Below are 23,966 nucleotides of genomic sequence, written 5' to 3'. Positions count from 1 at the left end.
GGTGGCGCTCCGCTTTGATAGTAATTCGCGCCCCCCGGGTTAGAAAATCCTGCGCCCAAGCAAATGTCCCCCGCCCCCCAATATTTGAAACAAATAGCCGCCCCTGATTAGATCATAATGCAGCAGTATTTTGCAAACTCATCTCAGACATTGAAGAACACAAACATTATAACAACTTTAACCAAAAAACAACAAACAAACACATGTGACTCGACGATCTCATATTTAGACATGATCAAGTCCCCAAATTGTAAAAAAAAAAAAAATAAAACATTTTTTTTTAAAGGCCCAAATTGTATATGAAGGAACATTTAAATCTGTTATATCTTGCAACTGATGGGAAGTTCATTGCAGTACGTAATGGCTGTCACATGCATACTACCGATGGGAATTATAGTGGTTGAGTTTTGTGTCTCCTTTTAAGTGTCGCTTTACGTATCTTCTATTCACTTTTAAAAACGGTAAATTGTCATAAAATAGAAATAAAACCAGGTTGAATATAAATTTAAGAAAAAGTTCAAATAATAGTTCAAAGCACTAGTTCACCTGATAAGGAAAGGATGTAGGCCTAACCGTAGGCTGTAGTAATGTAGATATTGTTATGTAATCAAACTGTTATATTTTTATGCATATTTACCGACAAACTTCACTCCCTTCCGCCACCCCTCACCATCCCCCCACCCTGCAACGGTAAGATTTTATTTCCATTAGTCCATTAAAAGAGCCTGTTAATAGATGTTGTACAAGCATTCTCCAGTCCTATGTTTCTGAGCTAGTATTCCTCGCGGGGACCTATGTCCCATCCAACTGTGTTTGACGGGCGCGCACGTCCTAACCACTCTAAATTTTATAAACACTTTCCTTCTGAAAAGGGATACTTCAGCTTAAGTTCTCCCACAAGCCGCTGGTAGATTTTGAAGTTTGTGGCATTCTCAGCTATTTTTTCTGGCGTCAGATCTGTGAGAAATTTAAGCCCTTGGTGGATAAGAAAGCCCGGATGCAGCACGTCAAATTGAAAGCCAGCCATGTTTAATTCGCACGTCTGAGGAGAGTGAGAAAAATGAAAAGGAAGTGACGTCATCATTCAGCTTGATTGGCGATTTTTTTGTCAAATTTATGATTTACAATTTTACCAGACATATTTAGTTATATTTATAATAACATTCAAAGTGTGCAAACCAAGACAAACGAAAACGATTTTCTCAACAAAATTTAAATAATGAATTGTCAAGTTATAACATAAGTAACTCAGTTTCTGTGTAATTCCAAATATCTCTTTATTTATGTTAGTAGCTATGTTAGTAGTCAGTGGTATATGTCGTCCTACTTCAACCCCCCCCCCCCCCCCCTTTCGGGAGTCCAAGACCTCGGGAGTCGTTTCAGAGCCCCCGTTTTCCAGGGTTTCTTTTCGGGAGCCCGCGTTTTTTTATTTTATTTTTTATTATTATTATTAATTTTTTTAAAGCGTTTTCACACGAGGTCGTCACCGACGCTGTTATCGTTAATAGCAAGGAATTTAATTAACTACCGTAATTAATTACACATGAACACGTCGCCCTCGTTTTTTTTTTCTTAAAAGCGGGCTCCCGTTTTCACATGAAGTCGTCACCGACGTTGTTATCATTAATAGCAAGGAATTTAATTAACTACCGTAATTAATTACACATGTACACGTCGGCCCCTGGAGCTTTGTTTTTTATCTGTGTGGGAGTCTTATAGAATCCCACAACCTTTTTTTTCCATTTTTTTTTTTGTGTGGATATTTCAAGGCAGTACATTAGTTCCATGTACATTACACGGTACACAAACTGCACACAGAAATGTATACTTGTACAAGCTAGGATCCTACTGCTCCAGTTTGTAACAAAAGTCATAGTGCCAAACCAACAATAGCTGCAATTACACCTTTTTTTGTAACTATTAAAGTAAAAGGTAAAATCTTATACATGCATGTAAACATCAAATTTCGACAGTTTAGTTTCGATGTTTTGTTTTTTTAAACCAAAAGATAAAAGGTGGTAAGTCGAGATACAGCTGTATGATCTTGAAATTTCGAAGTCAAAATTTTGAGAAAAATGACAATAAGACAGAGAGTCCAAATTATGGTATCCAGACACTCGAAATTTCGAGGAAAAAACATTGAAAATTCGATATGAAAGTCAAATTCGCGAGAGAATATATAAATAAAGACGAATATTCAATATGAAAATACGAAAGTTCGACAAGGCTTTTCATGTCGCAAACTAATCAAGAAAACAATTATTCAGGAAAAGTCCAAAAAGATGAATTATCAAGGAAACGAGATCACGGTATTCTGCGACGGGAAGCCGGAATGGCTCCTCGAATGAAAAGCGCCACTGTGCCTTCCCTTCCCCTTTCCGTCCTCACAATTTTGTCTTTATCGCCTTCTACGTTTGGGGTCCTATAGACAATGACCCTGGGCCCGGACCCATCTGCCGCATGCTAAATCTCCCTCTTTGCCGTTTGGAATAACAATACAAGGTTGCTCTCGATCGTCAAAATTTGGTTATTTAGAATATAAAATAGCGTTTTCGTGCTTGATATAGGCCTATTCTTTGCTGGTTTAGTTATTGTAGCCACAACCGGGAATTAATACTGATTTCATCTGGCTATGGATTATTGCCAAAATCTCAGGGCATTTTGTTGCCTACCGATGATGATTTGGAAAACTCAATATCATTACCAACAGCAGGGGCGTATCCAGGATTTTCTAACCCGGGGGGGGGGGCGCGAATTACTATCTAAGCGGAGCGCCACCATCGGTTGGCGCGCAGCGTACAAGAAAATTTCTGGTTTTGATACCACCCAGATCACCGGAAATGGCAATTCTCGGGCTTGAAAATGACCAACCAGATGTACACTTTTTGCCTGAGAACCAAGTATTTCCCAATATTTTTTTTCCATCCATAACCTTTTTGAAGATTGTCACCAGTCACACATCATGTTCGACCTCATCGCATCTCCTGTGGATCATTGCTTTTGTAGGTGATTCTACGTAGCGGCCCACAATACCCGACAGCCCCACTTTTCAATGTTTTAAGCCCATTATTTGTTCAGAATTTGAAAAATCGCATTTCTCGTGAATAAACTCACTTCAAAACATACCCATAATGTTGCACAAAATGTCATCTATGGACAACCAATATAGAAAACCTCCTTGAACCCCTAACAAACCGGTCAAAATTGCACGAGTAGAGGGAAGTGTGATGAAGAATGTTGGTCAGAAATTTTCGAAAATTCAGACACAGTTAATTTATTGGTATACAAATATTGAAACCTCTTATAACGGCTATAATAAAACTTGGTTGAAGGAAATGAAAAAATAGGAGATATTTCCGAAACCGAACACTACACACATAGGCGTTGGAGGGGGGGGGGGGGGCTGCAGCCCCTAATTCGCCATTACTAATGTAAAAGAGAGTTTTGACATAATTGGACCTCCATGCTTTTTCTCCATCTACATAAGACATTTCGTTGTTTACATTAGCATCCCGCGGTATACTGCGCAACTTTTACGGACCGTACGGTACACGATGGCATGCGATTTAATAACCGATGCTTGCTTATATGATATTGACATTAACATGTTGAACGCGCGCGAAAATTTTTGCGAAAATTTTTGGGTATTTTTCGGGCAAAGTCGGACAGTTTTGAGGCTGTTCATCCTGGAACGCCATTTTCATGCTCACTGATATGATGTGATATCTGCTGTTAGGCTTTAAAAATTCGAACAGTCGCGTAGCGAGGAATTTACCAAGGGAGGGGCGAAGCCTGTAGGCAAATTATCTAAGCGTAGCGCCACCATAAATTGGCGCGAAGCGTACAAGAAAATTTTGGCCGAAAATGCCTCCCGGATCGCTGGAAATGACACTTCCCAGGCCTTGTAAGTTGCATCTAAGCACTTTCTATTTTGAAATTACTAGCGATATCATAAAAAATATGCTGAAGGGGGTGGGGGGGGGGGTGGTGGTCGCCCCCTTCCCGAAATGCGTCATGTTCCCTGACGACACGGTCGAGTTCGAGACCAGCCACAGTTGGTTCATAGCACAATTCTACAATTTTTTAAGGCGTATAAACACACACGCGTTACGATAGACCATATATAGTATATATATATAGATCATGAGTGAGAGAGGAAAAAGGGAAACGTCAAAACTGGAGTTGTCGGTGTAAGGGGTAGGGTGAGGCACACGCCCCTTCCGAAATCCTTGATCCGTCACTGGCTACCCTGTGTATATGATAGGGATAAGCGCTGTAATGATGTCACTGTTCCTCTTTCTCTTCCCGGTGTCTTGGCGTTTTTCTTTTACTCCCTCCTTTTCTCCTTTTTCTCTCTTTCTTTCTCTTTCTTCTTTTCCCTTCCTTCCTCTCCTCCTCCTCTTTTTTCCCCTCTTTTTTCCTTTTTTCTTCTCTTTTTTTTCTCTCCTCTTTTTCTTACCCGGGGGGCGCGCGCCCCCAACGCCCCCCCTGGATACGCGCCTGAACAGAACTGATACACAATTACATCAATGTATAGGCCTACATAACTGCAGTACACATCACTATATAGACCACTACATACTTTACACCAGCTAGTACAGTTACTTACGTAACTTATCCGGTCAAAGCCAAATTGATAAAATCGCTCATCGTAGAATGGAGAACTTTTATGAGTGATAACAAATGGTTCCCATGTTGTAACTTCAGAAGGTATCCAAAGATCGTCGTAGTTAACTGTGTACACTACCGATACAGTATTCCGTGCTTGAGCCTATACGAAGGAAGTTAAGTATGTAAATTAAGGTTGAAAGGTTAGCATAGCAAAAATTTACGGATGTTCAGGAGGTACAAGAAGGCTCCCATCGAGAATCATTTGATCTTGAATAAATTTATTGAAGAATAAATACATATAAATAAACGCCAGGAAGCTTATACATTAGAAATCAATCGAAATTAGCTTAGTACTGCATAAAGTTCAAATCACTAAATGAAATGGATGAATTTTGATTATGCTTATAACTGCATATCTATATAGGCAAACACTCCTGGTCCAGCTGGTATTCAAATTGTGGTTCGTGATCCATAACTGTCATTAAAATAATTTGGAGGATCACTAAAACAAAATCTTAAGAAAACAAAGAAGCAAACGGCTCGAATAAAGCAGCATTAATCATACAAAAAAAAAAAAATTCTCAAAAGGGAAGCGATTCCTCATTTACGTATAGATCCCTTACCCAGCCACAAAATCAATCATACGATTCAGAACTTATACTATTTCGATGCGGTTCCTAATTATGTGTGTAGTCTTTTAAGTGACTCGAGCCAATGGATCGACTCGAGTCAGAAAAGCCACTGGTTTTCACTCGACTCGACCGTAAATAAAATGAAACGACTCGCTACAATATAGCATACATAGATATTGAACCCACAGTATGTATAGTTACCTCAACTTCAGCTAACCACCTGCCATGCTATTGGTCGGTGAGTGGCATTTGGGACAGTCTAGAATGTGATAATCTCGCACAGCACCCTGTGGTATAGCAACTATCAGATCTCTCTTTGCCTGAGGGATATCTCTTCCTTTTTCTTCACTTTCAAAAATGGGCAGAACTAGAGCTGTCTTCTTTAAGTTTTTTAGTCCTCCCCAACGTTTCAGGAATTTTGCTGTTTGCGAGTAGAGCCCGACACTAGGCAACACGTCCATGTCAACGGAAAGAATATAGTTAGTCATGGCGTCAGACCGAGCTAAGTTTCTCAGAAAGTTATTAGGAAAAGGCAGAGACGTCTGTGCAAAATTCTTGGTTGAATTGAATTGAGCCTGTAAACTTTCGTGGAGACTTCTACAGGAAATTGCGATGCTTCGATTGAAGCTCGGGACAGTGATGTTGGATGAAGTATGAATTGGTTGGGCTAGTTGAAATCGTACTCGTCTTGAGATATCGGGATAACATTCGGCAAGCCTATGTATAAAACTTAGTGTCATCTGAAATTCAGCTGGGATGCTGATTACAGCTACTGATATTGGACCAGTCCATCGCTCAACTAGTCCTGGTAAATAGTGTAAATTATTCGGACTGCCATGGATAGCAATTGTAACTGAATTGTTAGTAAATGTGACACCGTTAGTTGCAGGCTGCCGCAGAGAGTCAAACTGGAAAAAGAATATTTGGTAATGATCTGTTTTCTCCGTGGTTAGTGTTACTATTTTAACCATTCCCGCGCTGTCTTCAGTATCTTCAATTGTTGCACAAGGATTGGAATAAAATGCCCACAATAACCACATAGCTGTGCAGGCTACTAAAATGACATTCGATCGGAGATATTGATAATAAGAGAAGAGCGCCATTATTTTCCTGAAAGTATAGTTACAGTATCAACCTGCAAAATACAATGATTACAATTTGATTACAAAATGACGATAAAATGAGCGTTACAAATACGGTGTCAAGAATAACTGAAACATGAGAAGAGAGCGACCATTTGGTTTTTTTGTGACCAGGATAAACTATTAAAAATTGAAGACCAATCCCAATTCATATCTGACACACCAGTGTTCAATTCTTAATTCAACTATCGTATAATGGAATACGAATCGGTGGTTCGATTACAGGACCCCTCCTTCTCCACCCCTTGCAAAAAACAGGGGTAAAAGATAAAGTAAATATATGATAGGCCTATGGTAACATTATAAGATCAACGTATAATACAATCAAATTGAGATATGTGTTAGTGAGTGACTTACCCTTGTACACTGTGTTGGTGACGGTCCGAATCAGTTTTATCTCAAAGTCACACTAAGTGAGCAAGCCAAGTTGTAAACCGATATCCTACATTCATATGTTTATATATATAGATATATATACCAGCAGGAATGAAACACGATAATAAGGATTTATATCCTATTTACAAGGCCATTGTTAACCCGCTTACTATGATTCCAAAAGCTATTGTCAGTGGAATAGGGGGCTAGATATCGATCGTAATCACATGGAGAGTCATTTTCCAAATTTCTGTTCAGTTCACTCAGGGAGAGTAAAATAATTGATCCCCAATTTCGTTTTCTTCATCGCATTTTGGGTAGCAATAGATTACTTTTTCTAATGAACCAGAGAGTTTCTGGAAACAAGAGGAATCTTTAAGTCACTTATTTTAGGATTGCCTACCAGTTTCAAATAGTGATTTTAGATGCGGAACAGAGAGTTCTTGGACGGCAGTTTTTGCTTTTCCAGACAGGACTTTTTTTTACGATTGTAACTTGTAGTAGGCTAAGTCAAATAGAGACCAGGATAAACTGTTCAAATGAAGTCCAATCCAATCCAATCCAATGAAGTCAAATCCAATTCAATTATTTATATATATATATATATATATATATATATATATATATATATATATATATATATATATATATATATATATATATATATATATATATATATGTATATATATAAATATATATATATATATATGGTCAATTCCATGATAAGGTCAACATCATACCAAAAAATTTAAAATCATTTTACATTAAAATTGTATAAGTTTCCAATAAATAGAATACTTGTAGTTACTAAAAATAATTTTTTCACCCCCGAAACATTATTTGTTTGATTATGGGGTCGGTAATAACAAATGGTTCCCGTAGTAACTAAATTATGAAAAATACAGTGAAATTTCATTTTGTGCAGATTTGTACATAGTAATCATAGGTATCATCAGTTTTATGGACTAATTATATTTGTTATATGGCATAGTGCTCACTTAATAGCTTCAATTTTTTTTTGACATCAAGGCATTAGACCATAGTGGTGAATTGAAAACACCCGCGATTTACTGTCACGCGAGTCACAAAATTTACTGTTTTTTTTTTTCTCCTTGCCTGCACAAGACTTTTACTCCAAATAATGAATATCAAGTCTTCACATAGATACCAAAAGGATTACTGAATTTTCCTTTCCAGAAGATATTCAAATTTTGCGGAAAATCACCCTTTACGAATGTCACGCGAGTCACGTCACGCGAGTCACGTCAATTCAAGATAGTGTTTCTACCTATGTACTGTGTGTTGGACTAATTATATTTGCTATAGCATAGTGCTCACTTAATAGCTTCAATTTTACTTTGACATCAAGGCATTAGACAACAGTGGTAAATTGAAAACAGTAAACACCCTCCATTTACTGTCACGTGAGTTACAAAATTGACTGTTTTTGTTTTTTTCTCCTTGCCTGCACAAAAGTTTTACTCTAAATATTGAATATCAAGTCTTCACATAGATACCAAAAGGATTACTGAATTTTCCTTTTCAGAAGATATTCAAATTTTGCAGAAAATCACCCTTTACGAATGTCACGCGAGTCACGTCACGCGAGTCACGTCAAATCAAGATAGTGTTTCTACCTATTTACTGTGTGAAAATTACAGGGATGTTATAGTTTGATGAATGAATCACTGATTAAAGATATCATATATGAATTCCCCTTTAATTAGGCAACTTGAATAATATGGGCACACATAATGCAACTAATTATAATAATTTCATTTGAAATGTCAGAATTTAAAATCATGAATATTTATTCGCAATATAATGCCTATTTTATCACCACATTTGGAAAGTTAGCACATGTCATTGATTTTTTAGTAATATACAAAAACATAATCTATATTTTTATCTGGCAATGCCATGTGCTATGACTTGACAACCTTAAGGTTTTAACTGCTCATTCATTCCCAAAATCCTATGAGCGAATGTATTTTCTCAATATTACACTTTTGGTTTATTCAAATATGACAAATAAGAATGGTAATTTGAATCACATTTTGATAGATCTGTTTCTTCTATAACTTTCAAATGAGTGACTTCAACAGACTAAATATTGTTATAAATATTAATTGACAAGATATATTGCCTGAACAACTGTACTACCCGTACAGTATATTACCTACTGTCTGCAGTCATGAAAGTAACTCGGGGACATTAATATCATCTGGACATTCCCAAGGGAAACTCCTTTGGACACTTTCTAGACCAATGAATGTTTTATTTCACTAGGCAAGATCTAAACCTTCGATTCACCACTGCATTTGGTCTAGAACTATTGGAAAAGTGAACTTGTCACGCGAGTCACGTTTTCTTGTCACGCGAGTCACAATACATCTTCATCGTTATTTTCATGCGTTACAACATATTTTCAAAGTTGCATAGCAATTGAGGTATAGAGGTGTTTTTCAACTTCGGTATGATTATAAAAAGTGATTGGAAAAATTTTAATAAGACGTAAGAAATCGAACATTTGTGTGTGCATTCTGATTTTTGCTAATAGTAACTGTCACGCGAGTCACGTTTAGTTTTTCGCCAATTTCACCCCCAATACTTGAGGTATAAATATTTTTTGTCTACTGTTGTAAGCATTAAGGCGTACTTCACTGACTACATGCATGCTTTTCTCCCAGGTAACGTCTTTATTTGTTTAATGATATCAAATAGAGAGGAATTTTAGTAAAAATGTCACGCGAGTCACCATGGAATTGACCATATATATATATATAAAACAAAGATTCAATTGTTCACTTCCTGCTGCAAGAGTGCTCAATAAGTAGATGTATTGCAAATAATAAAATATAGTATACCTATATATACAATATCTGATGATCGCCGTGAAACTAGAGTTACAAGATGTTGTAAATTACAGTGTAGGCAGACTACATTATATATAAATACATAAATATACCAGCAGAAATAAAACACGGTAGATAGGAATTATATATCCTTCACAGACGCTCCTACCTTATAAATCATTTTAATTAGCTCCTGTCATTGTGGTTAATTCATCTGTAGTATGTTTGTGGCAATGTATCTTGTAATGATTTGCTGGGTACCACGTCTTGCAATAATTGTGGCTATGCATCTTGTAATGATCGTGGCAATGCATCTAATTGTAATGACATGATTATTAAAATATGTTGTATATGGCTAGCATCGATTCTGATCTGCTTTCATCGAGAGACGTTGCTTTATCTAATGTTAAATAACCGAAAGGAACTGCCAAAGAGAGCAAAAATGGGACCACTAAGCATCGAAATTAAGAAAAGAAGATGGAAATTCATTGGGCATATATTGCGCCCAAACCCAAACAACCGGACAGCAACATCAGCATGACTTGGGCACCAGAGGGCAGGAGAAAGAGAGGGCGACCAAAAACAACATGGCGCAGGACAGTAGATAAAGAGAGAGAGAGGGCTGGTTGGCGATCCTGGAATGAGGCCAGAAACGCAGCTGCCGACCGAGATGAATGGAGACGCTCTGTGGAGGCCTTATTTGCCTCTACCGGGCAAGAAGAAGACAGATGAGATGAAATAACCGGTTTATCCACTCTCCGTCTTTCTCTCCACCTCTCTCTGTCTGGTTCACTCATCATACTTATATTAATATCTTATATTAATATCCCACAAAATCACAGACACAGACAGCACGTAGTCGCTTAATACGTGGTATTCCTAATGTCTATACAAGTGACCCCATCAAATACGGCCATGCCCGCATCGGCTGTCGTCCAATAAAAATAGTCACCTAGTATACTATATCTGCTATTCCGATGGCATTATTGTCGAATACCGTCTTGACTGTATCGTTTGATCGTGAAATGAATGTGTCATTTTGACAAAGTCACCTTGAGAAGACATGATGAAAACTAGGGTGTTGTGCAAATTGGATGATTACAAATATATATATTTTTTTCTCGAGAACGGTAACAGATTGAAACTCTTTGCCTCCAGAATTAATTTCTATAACGTCTGCTGACAATTTCAAAGTGAAAACATCTAGGTAATTAGCAGAGATTTAATATGCAACACATGACTTTGTGATGTGACTAATAATCCTTTGCGACAAGGGCGTAGGAACCGGGGGGCTGGGGGCGCCAGCCCCCCTCCCCCAGTGAAAAATATGGAGGGGCGGAAGTATCATTCCGCCCCCCCCCCCCCGCTTCGCAAGTCAGAAAACCCCTTTTTCATTTCCAAATGAGAAAAAAATCTCATTTGGAGCACCAAATTGCATCTAAGGCCAGGTGAAAATGCAAAATTATATACAAAATGGAGTGGGTGGGTTGAAGTGTGCTATATTGCACCAAATTGCATCTGAGGCCACCTGGAAATTCCAAAAAATTCCAAAGGGGAGGGGGACACACCTCCCCTTAGACCCCTCCCCAGGCCGGCCATCAGTCTTCAGCCCCCCCCCCCCCCACTCAAAAGTACCTTCCTACGCCACTGCTTTGTGAGATGGACACCAGTCTTTTGCAGAGTACCGAAGTAGACTGATGCTTGGTTGTCCAACAGGTCTCAAAGAGTTGTTGTGAATGGGGAGGTGTCTGTCTTCATGGACTCAGGAGTGTTACAAGTTGTGGTGTTTCCTCTGGGCTCTGTTTTGGGACCCCTTCCATTTCTTAATTTATAAAGATGACATCAGTGATGTCGGGGTGACTTTCTAATATTTGCAAGGTTGGCTGATGATACCAAGCTTTTCATTGCATACATACCTGCAAATTTGATGGTTTTAATCGCACGTTCACGTGTAGCACACGTTGCTAGGACAAACAGTGCCAGTGCCAACCTGCCCAATGCAACCAGCACACTGTACAGACACTGCTGAAGTAGCAGAGTGCTCATATAGAATCCTCAATATTGCATTATTCTCTTCTAAGATATCTACACGTACAGCTCTTGTTTATGCAGATGATAATTTAATATCATATAATTATGATTAATTATACCTGGATCCCAAGGGTTCAAAGTGTTGCAGACTACTCCAGATATGTCTTATCATGGTATTTAAAGGGAGTGAAGACTCGCGCACAAAGAAACGTCTGAAGCCGGTAATCTGACCTAGTTTCGAATGAGGTGTAACAGAAGTGTTAGACACCAACATCGATCCTAGAAAATACACACACAGCTTGCTACCGTCGGTAATTAGACACTAGTGTACAGTCAATACATACAGCTACGGTCAATACCCACAACACAGTGTACATAGCAGCGATGGACATCTCAGCAGGGAGAACTCCCTGTTCTCAGGTCCACAAAAAAGATAACAAGGTATCACGTTTCATTACTGTCTGCATTTTGTAGCGACAAGAGGAAAACTTCACTTACAAGCAACGGAAAGTTAACTTTTTCAGAGGGCGACATATGGTTTGGGGCGAATCTTCAATGCCTTTAATCAATGACGACAAAAATTAAAATTAAAAAATAAAAGCCATTTTGGAATATGTTTGAATGAATTTAATTACCAGAATAGAACTCAAGTAAAAAGATTTTAATCATTTCAGATATTTTTTTTTTAAATTCCTTCACCTTTGAGCTGAGAGATATATTCATCAATCATTTTGTTACATAATTGTACTGTAAAAATTGTACATTCCAATGAAGTCATAGAAAATGAATATCAAATATGTTATTGCTTTCAATGTTGCATACCCGATTATTCGTCTCCTTCAAATGCAATAAACCACAAAAGACACGAGAAAAAAAGCTTGGAATGTCAGCCTGGTTAAGTTATCAACTTGGAGGTATGGCACTGATTGTTACAAAACATAGAACTGGCAGGAATCCGCAACAGATGGTGTGACCGTTATACAGAGTAACACCTACCAGATGGTACGATGAACAATTATCATATAATAATAATCCATATGGAATATGACAACCAACTATTCATCAGAAAAGTTAATATCGCATAACAGGCCAGTGATGCTACGACGAAAGCTATTGTTACAATTTAAGGCTGGTGGAGTCAAATTATTAAACTATTGTTAAATCAAGTATGACATGTTCTAAAACAGGTCTAGGCTACTTCATTACAACATCCTTTCTATCCTAACACAAGTGGTCAACTGTGTCAGTAGAACCTACTTCAATACCAGAATACCAGCCCTTCTGCTTAGATGGACGATTTTAAACACAAGTTGTGTTGGTTTGGGATACGCCCATGGTAATCTTTAGATATCCAATTATCAGTATAGGCAACTGCATAGCCACGGTATGATACGTTGTATACGAATGCAGCTAGTAGATGGCCACGAAGGAGTAATGGAATACATAGGCAGGCCACTGGATAGCCATGATGATAGGATACTGTATAGTATGATGTAAGGCCAAATAACAAAAGTTATACCATATGAATGACATAATGATATTACTGTAAAAGGTCATTACAAGACTATAGGAATAGCATAACGATACTATTATAGTGGATCAACAGCATACTGATGATACTATATGAATAGCATGATGATACTATTATAGTGGATCACTTTCATACTATATGAAGAACATAATAATATTACTGTAACAGGTCATTGCAATACTATAGGAATAGCATAATGATACTATTATGCAGGATCACTATCATACTATATTAAAAGCATAATGATGTTACTATATGAATAGCATAATGATATTACTGTAACAGGCCATTAAAATACTATACGAATAACATGATGATACTATCTTAGTGGATCACTATCATACTATATTAATAGCATAATGATGTTACTATATGATAGCATAATGATACTATTACAGTGGATCACTATCATACTATATTAATAGCATAATGATATTACTATATGAATAACATAATGACACTATTATAGTGGATCACTATCAAACTATATTAATAGCATAATGATATTACTACAACAGATCATTACAATACTATATGAATAGTAAAATGATACTATTATAGTGGACCACCATAATTCTCTATTAATAGCATGATAGTATAGCAGATCCATTACAATACTATCAAAAAAAAATCACATATTGGTAGCTGTAAATCACACCGTTCTGGATACAATTTCTCTGTGAGGTTAAAATGAGTAGCACAAATAATTAAATACAGGATTATGTATATATAATAGTTATATGCTGGGAACACACACCCAACATCTCAAATAATGGAAAAACCAGCAGAGACACTTAACAGAAGCCACAGACAATATAAACGACTGTAACAGATCATATTTTAAACAGGTATGAGGGAAAGCCTATCTTGATTTTTTTTTATCCCTCTTACGTCTTACATCACAAAATCTACAAACTTTTAGAGAATCAATGGATCATATTAAATACATGCATTGTGAAGCATGGTTAGGGGTAAACCTGGTCCAATGACCAGGGTCTGATACAATAGTATGGCTAGGTTTGACATGACAAAAATGGTCATAGTTTTAACCCGGTCTAATGACCAGGGTCTGATTCAATAGTATGGCTAGGTTTGACACAGCGAAAACGGTCATAGTTTAACCTGGTCTAATGACCAGGGTCTGATACTATAGCAAACCTGGTCACAGGTTAATCTGACCTATAGTTGACCAGTGCCCATACGATTCCATCCCCACTTGAAGCCAGAGGTCAAAGAACAGTCTTGGGAACCTGCGTCATTTCTTATTTCAATCTCCAATGACAAGGAAGGTGCATTAAGTATTAATTCAGTGTAAACTAAAAGTGATATCAAAGATCTTAAAATAAACATTTACCCTATAGGCAGTTTAATCCCAATGCGACTTTTAACAATCGTTGGATCATAATTTGAGATATTAATACTTTTTCAAAAGGGCAGAGTAAATGATTGTAAAACAAGTTTAATGTCCTCTTAGAAGACCAACACTAAAAAAATGTTTTTAAAAGATGACAATTTTTTCTTTATACTTTTTGTTTTCTCAGCTTATAAATATTCATGTCAAAATATGTTTTCAGCGTTCAGTCACTGCCAAAAATTGGGTAAATATCCTATTTTAAAAACAGGTAGAAATTTGGCATCAGTAAAAGCTGTATTGAGTAAATGGCTGGTTAGCATCATTTATGGACAAGAAATCTTTACCTAATATTAACAGGATAGCCTAGCCTGACCGACTAGTATTACAACTAGTAATTTAGGCACTGTGTTAAAAGGGAAAAGCTGCAACAGCTGCAAAATGCCCTGCAGCAAGGCCATGAACCTCTGCAGCCTGGCTACAGCACCCTCTGCATTCTCCTTTGGACACAGCGCCCTCTGCTTCCTACTTTGGACACAGCGCCCTCTGCGTTCTCCTTTGGACACAGCGCCCTCTGTTTCCTACTTTGGACACAGCGCCCTCTGCTTCCTACTTTGGACACAGCGCCCTCTGCTTCCTACTTTGGACACAGCGCCCTCTGCTTCCTACTTTGGACACAGCGCCCTCTGCATTCTCCTTTGGACACAGCGCCCTCTGCATCCTACTTTGGAAACAGCGCCCTCAGTATCCTACTTTGGACACGGCCCCACTGTTTACTACTTTGGACACAGCGCCCTCTGTGTCCTACATTGGACACAGCGCCCTCTGTTTCCCACTTTGGACACAGCGCCCTCTGTATCCTACTTTGGACACAGCGCCCTCTGCTTCCTACTTTGGACACAGCGCCCTCAGTTTTCTACTATGGACACAGTGCCAAAAAAAAATTGTTTGAGAAGGAGAAGTGTTCAGTTGAGGATTTTCTATTATTTCCCCCCCCCCCCCCGTACTTTTCGAGACAACACCTTAAAATTCAAGTACTTTCTTTCTTTTCTTTCTAAGACTCCTTTTATTCTATGACATTTTGCCAGACTTTTCCTGTTTTCCAGACCACGTACAAACTATGTCATACACACAATGGAGCGACCCGACTACACAAGAAGTATGGGCCTAGTATACCTTGCTTTAAAGCAAAGATGGATTAACTTTCTGAATGCTTGAAGCAGCTATCTATCAGCTTAACTGTTTAACATAGTTTACTCATTCCTACAAAACTAAACATGAACCAAAAAAAAGACATAAATAAAACAAGACATAAAAGATTCGCTGCTGGTGAGATCCTCTCGTAGCGAAGAGATAGTCGGAAAAATTATGATATCTTGGGTCTGTTCTTGAAGAGCTCCTCGACCACTCCGGGGTCGGCCATGGTCGAGATGTCGCCTAGATCCCTGCTATTCTGAGCGACTTTACGAAGGACTCGTCGCATGATCTTGCCAGAGCGGGTCTTTGGCAGACTTGGGGAATTTTGAAGGTAGTCGGGCTGGGCGTGAGCCCCGATCCTCTGACGAACTGTGCATGAGAAAGTAGGGGGGGGGGGAGGAATGAGTAACATATAACAGGTTGAATTTGAAAATTTATTTTTGGTCACTTTTTATTAAGATTGGCTACTAAACATCCATAACAATGCAATATATAGTGGCTTTTAGTAGCTAATATGATGACTTGTTACAGATCCAACATATCATCTCACTATGCAGTTGAAAAATTTTCCCGAACTCAAAATCTTCTATGTGCATTCCATTTAAAGTAGTATTAACGAAGGCAGGATTAAAGACGATTTATATTATTACGTAATCAATGGCGGCGTACTGTGCATTGTGGTTAGGCCTTGGGGAGCAAATTTTCAAAGCAAACGTATTCAGTCTAACAGGAAGCAGTTTACTTAAAAAAATCGAATATTAGAGAGTTTTGAGGTTACTGAATAATATAAAGTGTCTTTGATACCTGCCTTCATTATTCCTTTAACATACATATCGCAGCTTAAGAAAGCAGTGAAATTCTGTGATTTTGTTTAATTATAGAAACTAGAACAACCTGAGCAATATTCAGAAACGAAAGGTCAACGCGTCCTTCTTTTGACCACAAACCCTAGTTTGGCTACTACCTTTACGTGCGGGAGGGATGGCCATACTAGATCCCATTCGAGCACCTCCCTCCCTCCCTCCATCCCTTCCCCCCCTACCTCCCCCAAAGAGATTGTCAGTTTTTTCTTTGGTCATTTGAAACGGAAACTTTATACATTATACAGTTTAGGGAAGAGATTTACCCGAGCGGCCCAGAGGAAAACGCTCGACATGTATTAACCGTACATACATCATGCGAGTAAAACTTACCATGCTGTTTAATCTTTGTAATGATCTCTTCACTATAAGTGACACCCTGAACCAGTGTGACAAAGCAATAGCAGCATTGACCTTTAACCTTGTGTGGATACGCTACGGCGGCGGCCTCGGCGACCTCCGGTAGTTCTACGACTGCGGACTCGATCTCCGCCGTGCTGAGGAGATGTCCGGATACGTTGAACATGTCGTCAATACGACCGGTGACCCAGAGATAACCATCCTTGTCTCGACGGCAACCTATATGAAATAAGAAACGACAGTATTAATATTAATATATTAATATTAATAATAAATATAATATATATATATATACATATATATAATATATATATTATATATAATATTCATATATATTCATAATCAGCAGCAGTTATTTTTACGACGCTCAAGCGACCGCAAACGTGGGAGAAACCCGCAAGGGCTTATGGATAACAACTGACACGTTGGGTGGCTTCCAATTCAACATTTTTTTATCTCAAATTTGGAATCTTTTCAAATTTTAGAAAGTCGTTTTCAGAAAACCGTAGATTGCTCTTGGATGAAAAACCCACCCTACTATGACCCCAGCCTGGGATCGAACCCGGAACCTCCCGATTGCTGAGCCTCACTGCTTCAAATGCCACCGCATTTTATGGGTTTATGGCAGAGGATATTTAATTACTATATCACCTTTGGCCACCCATGTAGAGTATTTTGGAAGTATGTGAACTGACATATATGCAAGTGACCAGAAATAAAAATGCCAGAAATGTTTTGATTTTTATAGTTTGCATATGATATAAGGTAATACACTTGATACAGAGAATATTTTGTGTATGACATAGAAAGAAAAACGTCAAGAAAACAATCGCAAAAAAAAATGCAGATCCGAGGCTAATTCTCGGTATCCAACGGAGACAATTTCTTGTTAGGTACAGAAATGCCTTATGGGAAAAATAGAAAAACCGGGGCGAAAGTCTTAGTGCCCCATCATGAATCGGCAAAAGATGGTGAAGGATCAACTTACTTACTACTAACAAGACAAACAGCTGGTAGTTGAGGTATAATATACAGAAATTTATGTTAAATTGAAGACAGGGAATGAGAAGGGAAGGGTAGGGCAGGGGGGAGGGTACCAGGATGGAAGTTTCCGCTGACATTTTTCTTTGTCCTTCTCTAGTTTATTCCCTACCCTCTTCCCTTAATCCACTCTTTGTACTTTCTACAATTTATCTCCTACCTCTCCTCTTCCCCTGTTGGTTTCTTTCTTCGCTCCATCCCTTGTCTACTAATCCTCTTACATCTATCTCATTGTGTTCACCCTGCTCATTAACCTGTCTGTATTCTGTGCGTGTTTTTGTCCCTTCTGTGACTGTTACTTGTCATTTAGCCTCTGAAGAAGATCCTGCTAGGATCCAGGAGAAGATGATCCTGCTAGGATCGAAACATCGGGCCAACTTACTTTTAGACATTCTTCTACACAGGCTCTCTAGTGGATAAACAGTTTGCTAACAGTTTTATTTTATTTTGACATTTCTACGTGTTAGCTGATTAGGCATAGGCAGTCAGTGTGGAGGGGGTAAGTTTTTAAGTCCGTGGGACCTCACGACAATCGAAAACTAGGTCCAGTCTCCTAGTTAGTCAGGTCGCCGTCAGCCAAGCAGTGTGCGGTGCAAGCAAGGTCTTACTATACATGATGATCTGACTGCTACGTAGGAGCAGCTAGCCTCTCATTAATATAAATGCTGAGCGTCATCGGAACAAACAAACCTGATACTTGTCAACAATCTACCACCGAACTAATTAAAGGTAAAAAAGTGTTCTCTCTCGCTCTTACCATCTCCGGTTCGATAGAAACCGGGAAACGTCTTGAAGTAAGTACGTTCGAACCGTTCGTGGTCCCCGTACACTGTCCTCATCATACCGGGCCAAGGACGTCTGAACGCCTGCAACAGAAAAAACATGTGGTGTTAGATTACATTACAATTTAACGTTTCTCATGAGATCAAACCTTATAACCTTCAAGAGTAACGGATTGTTACAAAGGGAAAGGAAAATTTTACAAAGGGTCTTGGTGACAATATTTGCATCCAATTCCTACATTGTTTATTTTTTTCTTTCCTTGAGATATGAATAGTTGAATTTGTCACCGTTTGTAACATGGGTGAACTTGAAGCAAACAGGTGTGATGTCATTGAGAGCAATTTTCCAATTTCCAATTTCTCCGATACATAGGAATTGAATACAAATCTCATCAGGAGACTTAGAATAAGCTCAAGATACATACTATTCTGCTCTCTCATCGGTCTTTCATCAGTCAAGCAAACATTTCGCTCTGCGCTATCAATTTAATAGTATGATTGACAGTATAAAATCTCAAGAGTCCAGAGGAAAATTTTACGAACGATCCAATTCCTACGTTGTGTTTTTTCTTCTGGAGATATTGATAATTGAATTTGTCACGGTTTGTAACATAAGTGGACTTGAAGCAAACAGGTGTGATGTCATTGAGGGTAAATTTTTGCTTTCTCATTTTTTTCTTATTTTTAATTTGGATAAATCCCCCCCCCCCCCTAATGACTGCAGTTTATTCAAACGTTAATGAATCCCAGTTTTGACGAAAAATGCGTGTACATTTTCAAAAACAGTGTACAAATTTGTCCATGTGCATCTATGACATCACAACTGTTTTCTACAAGTTTGGTAAACCACATGTCAACTTGAAACCTTGCAATCTCCAAACCAAACAGAGGAATTGAAAGCAAATCTTATCAGGCGACTTCGAATAAGCTCAAGAAACATACTTTTCTGCTCTCACATCGGTCTTTCATCAGTAAACGAACATTTTTCTCTGCACTATCAATTTAATAGTATGACTTTTTTGAAAAAATAAATAAATAAATAAAAAATTAAATTTTTTAAAAAATTCAAAAAAAAAAAAAAATTAATAATATGATTGACAGTATAAAATCTCAAGAGTGTCTGAAGCTCACAGTAAGGAAGACATTAATATTTAGAAATTTAATTCTTACCAGCGAACCCTCGCATTCTCCTTTCAAGATCTTGCCGTCGTCGTTGAGAATGACTGGATCAATCCCAAAGAAAGGCAACGTCTACATAAGGAACAGGAAAAACCATGAAACTTGGAGGTGACAAAACTACGGAAATTCTCTAAAAACCATGAAGCCTATCAACTTGAAACATTTCTATCTAATATACTAACAAAACAGATATATAGGTATATTAAGATGGAAATTTAAACATTTCTATAAAATATACTTACCAAACGGACCATAATACATTGCCATGGTAACATAAAGTATGAAAAGATAGGTTAAATAAAAGGAATCAAGTGAGAAATAACGGAATAAATCCATCCTGGGTTAATGCTGAACCGAAGTAACGTCTTCAGCAACTCTTACATGTTCCGTGCTTGGGGGGGGGGGGGCTTGAAAGGCACATGAATATGAAATTGTTTCTACAATGCTGCATCATTTTTAAAATTAATTTTTGGGCATGGATATGTTTGAGGGCAAGCATAACAAATGATACTACAGCTTTATGTGAGTTTCTCAAAAACTTAAAATAAAACTTACGGCAGATCCTGGTTTCATGGGAGTCGCTCCTGGTAGTGACGTTATGGTATGACCACCCTGTCAACAGACAAGAAAAGAAATGAAGAAACCTGTTAGGTCTGTATTTCAGATGGACAAACAGAGAGTAACAAAACAGTTTCCATCTATTAATTTAGATTTCAATCTACTTTTAGCAAAAGTAAAAGCTGCTACAAAAACTGAGTTTTCAAGAATGGCTAATAAGATTAACAGTGATCAGAATCACCCTTTGCATACAGTACTGAAAAGTCTCCTGCACAAATCAAACAGAAATCTAAGAAATTCCTACATCTTGCCAAATACAGAACACAAGTTTACGGAAACTCTTGTATATACCGTGCTGCTTTATACATTCAATTCGAGCACTTAGAATGTCTGTTGTAGTCTGTTGTTATATCGTTTTATACCTTCCCCCTCGCCTTTCTTCTGATCTCTATCATGCTTTATCCATCATTTTCTTTTGTATATTGTTTTCTTTTCTTTTGTATAGCTTGTTTTATTTCTTATGTTCATATTACTTATATTTATTACTATTTATTTACTTTTTATTACTAGTGCATATATCACTATATAATACTAGTATTACTAGTGCACTAGTGTTCATATAACAAGACTGTATTACACCTTTTTATGTGTGTAATGAAAAATCAAATCTGACCAAATCGTTACGATAAAGTTGAAAGACTTAAAACGATCATTGGAAATGGGATTTTTTTGGGGGGATGGTTTGGAACTCACCGTTTCCGTCTGCCAGAAGGTGTCCACGATTGGACACCTGCTATCCCCAATGCTCTTGTAGTAAAACAGCCAAGCCTCTGGGTTGATCGGCTCTCCCACGGTGCCTAGAACACGCAGGGACTGCCGACTGTATCTGTAAAACAGAAAAACAGACTCCACTTTTGTAAAATATCTTAAAAAGTTATCTGAGCTTAGTAATCTTGATTTGTCCCAGGCTCCTCATCTGAAGTTTGCATCTGTTTAAAACCTTGTAATGTAGTAAAGACAAAGCAGTATACCGCCACCTTTCTGTAATTAACTCTATATACAGTTTTGGACGATAACGGACAGATTTGATTATTACGATATAGTACGTAGCGCATCATAACACACGTCTCTTGTTTGCTCTCTGCCTCTTTGTTCATTGATTATTCGTACACTTACCTAACACCGAAGGGCATCACAAGCCTCATTATGTATTTGGTCTTCATGGTCTTTTTTGTTTATTATTATTATTATTATTTTTGTTATTATTATTGTCATCTTTAATGAGGATAGTCCTGCTCAGTGTAGGACTGAGTGGTCTAAATAAACCTTCTTTGGTACTTTTGTGTTAGTGAATAATAACACCATCATAACAATGCACGTAGTTTGCCAACATTTTTGGCCCATTGGCAAAGAACACACAAACATTAAACCAAAACAATGGTGTCCCGTCGAAAGCAGTCACAGTAAAACGTTATTCGGGTGAAAGGTTTACACACAAACAGGGTTGGGGATTATGTTAAGGTTACTGAACATTTTCATGCACTCAATGTGAACTTTGCCAACGAAAACACTGTCCAGCTTGGATTATACGTAGTCAGTCCACTATGCTAACACACTACGCTGTTGAGTACTAAAAGTTACAGTTGAAGGTTTACAGTCTTGTTCAAGGCCAAGACCCTCTCGCACGACTTTCCAACTTAGTCCCTGGTCATTGGTAACTTGTCACACCCACACACCAAACTGTGCATAATTCAATCAATCTCTCCTGGGACACCACATACACGTGTCTCCCCCAGGGGAATTCCCATAGGGTGGAGCCACAAACCGGCACACACAGCTATATTTACATATTACCTCCTAAGTCCCCATTTATACGCCTGGGTGAAGAGAGGCAATGGTGTGTAAATGTAACTTCTGGTAGTGTTTCCTTAAAAAATGGACCCGCCCCCCAGAAAGAACCCCCCTTTTTGAGGAGTGTGTTCAGGATTTGGGCTTTTTACCCAAGATATTCTTATTCCTTATGAAATTCTGGTGTAGAAATACCACATTTTATCCTATTTGTGTGTAAATGTAACCTCTGGTAGTTTTTCCTTAAAAAATGGACCCGCCCCAGAAAGAACCCCCCTTCCTTTTCAGGGGGTGCGTTCAGGATTTGGGCTTTTTACCCAAGATATTCTTATTCCTTATGAAATTCTGGTCTAGAAAAACCACATGAGATAAATCCTCCTTCCAGGTGATACCTAGCTCATTCATAGCCTGGTCTAATTGCCAATATACTATCTGGCTTTCTAAGTGATTCATAAAGGACTAGGCCTTACTTCTTTATCGGTTCATCTCCAAACTTCATGAGTGTCCTGATGAGAGTCGGAGCAGTGTAGAGGATGGAGACGTTGTATTTATCCGTGATCTGCCAACATCGTCCGGGGTCCGGGTAAGTCGGAACTCCCTCAAACTAGAAGATCAAAGAAAAAAAGAGAGGCATAGATTCAATTCCTTAACTTTCCTTTTCGCTCAATCAAAATACTGGTGTTTCAGCCAAGAACTTCATATTTCATATTCCAACGAAGAAAGTAATGTCAGAAATCTTGGGAAATTTTAATAAATCACCAACGAACTGAACTATAACTCAAAATGTCCGGATTTTTCCTTACAGTCTGAAAATATTTATTTTCCAAGGTACTGACACCTTCCTTTCCCAACATAACATTACCGCAGGCGTTTTCACAGTTCACCCGAGGAGGGCAGTCATGTACTGAATTTGCGATCGTACCGCCATACCGCCGTACAGCCTATTGGAGACACTCACCCAGTTTCCCAAGTACAGGTATCCGAGTTACCAACCAAATATATGACTCGGATGTTCTTACCACAATCTTGTCATTTTTACGGGTGAAATACAAAGACTTTAAAAGAGTTCTCACCAAGACACTGGTGGCTCCATTGGCCATTGGTCCATACACGACATAGGAGTGACCAGTGATCCAGCCGATGTCCGCAGTGCACCAGTAAACGTGGTCGTCGTGGAAGTCAAAACTGTACTTGAATGTCGTGGCGGTGTACAGCATATACCCGATCTGCGTGTGTACGACCCCTTTGGGTGTCCCGGTCGAGCCGCTGGTGAAGAGAACGAATGGGCAAAGGAGAGCGAAACATTGAGTTACACCACTACTGACGATGGTAGCAATGTCTTACTTGATTTTGGAAAGGAAAGCCCTGGGAAAACTATCGGGCAGTAATTGACAATACCGAGCTTTGCATACTAATGCTAAAATGCAGAACTGAGGAAACTTGAATTTATTTTAGGAAAAGTAGTACACTTGGTGGGACTTTATACTTATTGCTGCTTTTAGTCATCCAGAATATAATAAAAGCTATAGGAATACACTTGGAATTTCAAAACTGTAATATTATTAAACAACCAAAACACAAAGCAACAAACAGTTTTGAATTCAAACACAAAT

General features: G+C 38.3%; 2 protein-coding genes across 2 annotated transcripts in view; both read right to left on the bottom strand.

The window, feature by feature from the left end:
• Positions 1 to 247: 247 nt before the first annotated feature.
• Positions 248 to 6,797, bottom strand: LOC139973847 (beta-1,4-glucuronyltransferase 1-like). The gene is made up of 5 exons (XM_071980721.1): positions 6,743 to 6,797; positions 5,457 to 6,378; positions 5,042 to 5,054; positions 4,610 to 4,771; positions 248 to 1,042 (listed from the first exon to the last, which is right to left on the bottom strand). The coding sequence occupies exons 2-5, from the start codon at positions 6,344 to 6,346 to the stop codon at positions 848 to 850; spliced, it is 1,260 nt and encodes a 419-aa protein (XP_071836822.1). The 5' UTR covers positions 6,347 to 6,378; positions 6,743 to 6,797; the 3' UTR covers positions 248 to 847.
• Positions 6,798 to 13,905: 7,108 nt separating this feature from the next.
• Positions 13,906 to 23,966, bottom strand: part of LOC139973375 (acetyl-coenzyme A synthetase, cytoplasmic-like) — a 32,837-nt gene continuing 22,776 nt past the window's right edge. The window contains exons 8-15 of the mRNA XM_071980003.1: positions 23,427 to 23,619; positions 22,824 to 22,957; positions 21,259 to 21,391; positions 20,503 to 20,559; positions 19,939 to 20,019; positions 18,744 to 18,852; positions 16,919 to 17,164; positions 13,906 to 16,094 (exon numbers count right to left, since the gene is read on the bottom strand). Of these exons, the coding sequence (XP_071836104.1) occupies positions 15,895 to 16,094; positions 16,919 to 17,164; positions 18,744 to 18,852; positions 19,939 to 20,019; positions 20,503 to 20,559; positions 21,259 to 21,391; positions 22,824 to 22,957; positions 23,427 to 23,619 (1,153 nt within the window). The 3' untranslated portion in view covers positions 13,906 to 15,894. The remainder of the gene's footprint in view (positions 16,095 to 16,918; positions 17,165 to 18,743; positions 18,853 to 19,938; positions 20,020 to 20,502; positions 20,560 to 21,258; positions 21,392 to 22,823; positions 22,958 to 23,426; positions 23,620 to 23,966) is intronic.

This window comes from Apostichopus japonicus, chromosome 9 (genome assembly GCF_037975245.1).
Source record: "Apostichopus japonicus isolate 1M-3 chromosome 9, ASM3797524v1, whole genome shotgun sequence".
Lineage (NCBI taxonomy): Eukaryota > Metazoa > Echinodermata > Holothuroidea > Aspidochirotida > Stichopodidae > Apostichopus > Apostichopus japonicus.
Note: the sequence above shows the minus strand (reverse complement) of the source record. Positions and strands in the feature narration are given on the sequence as shown.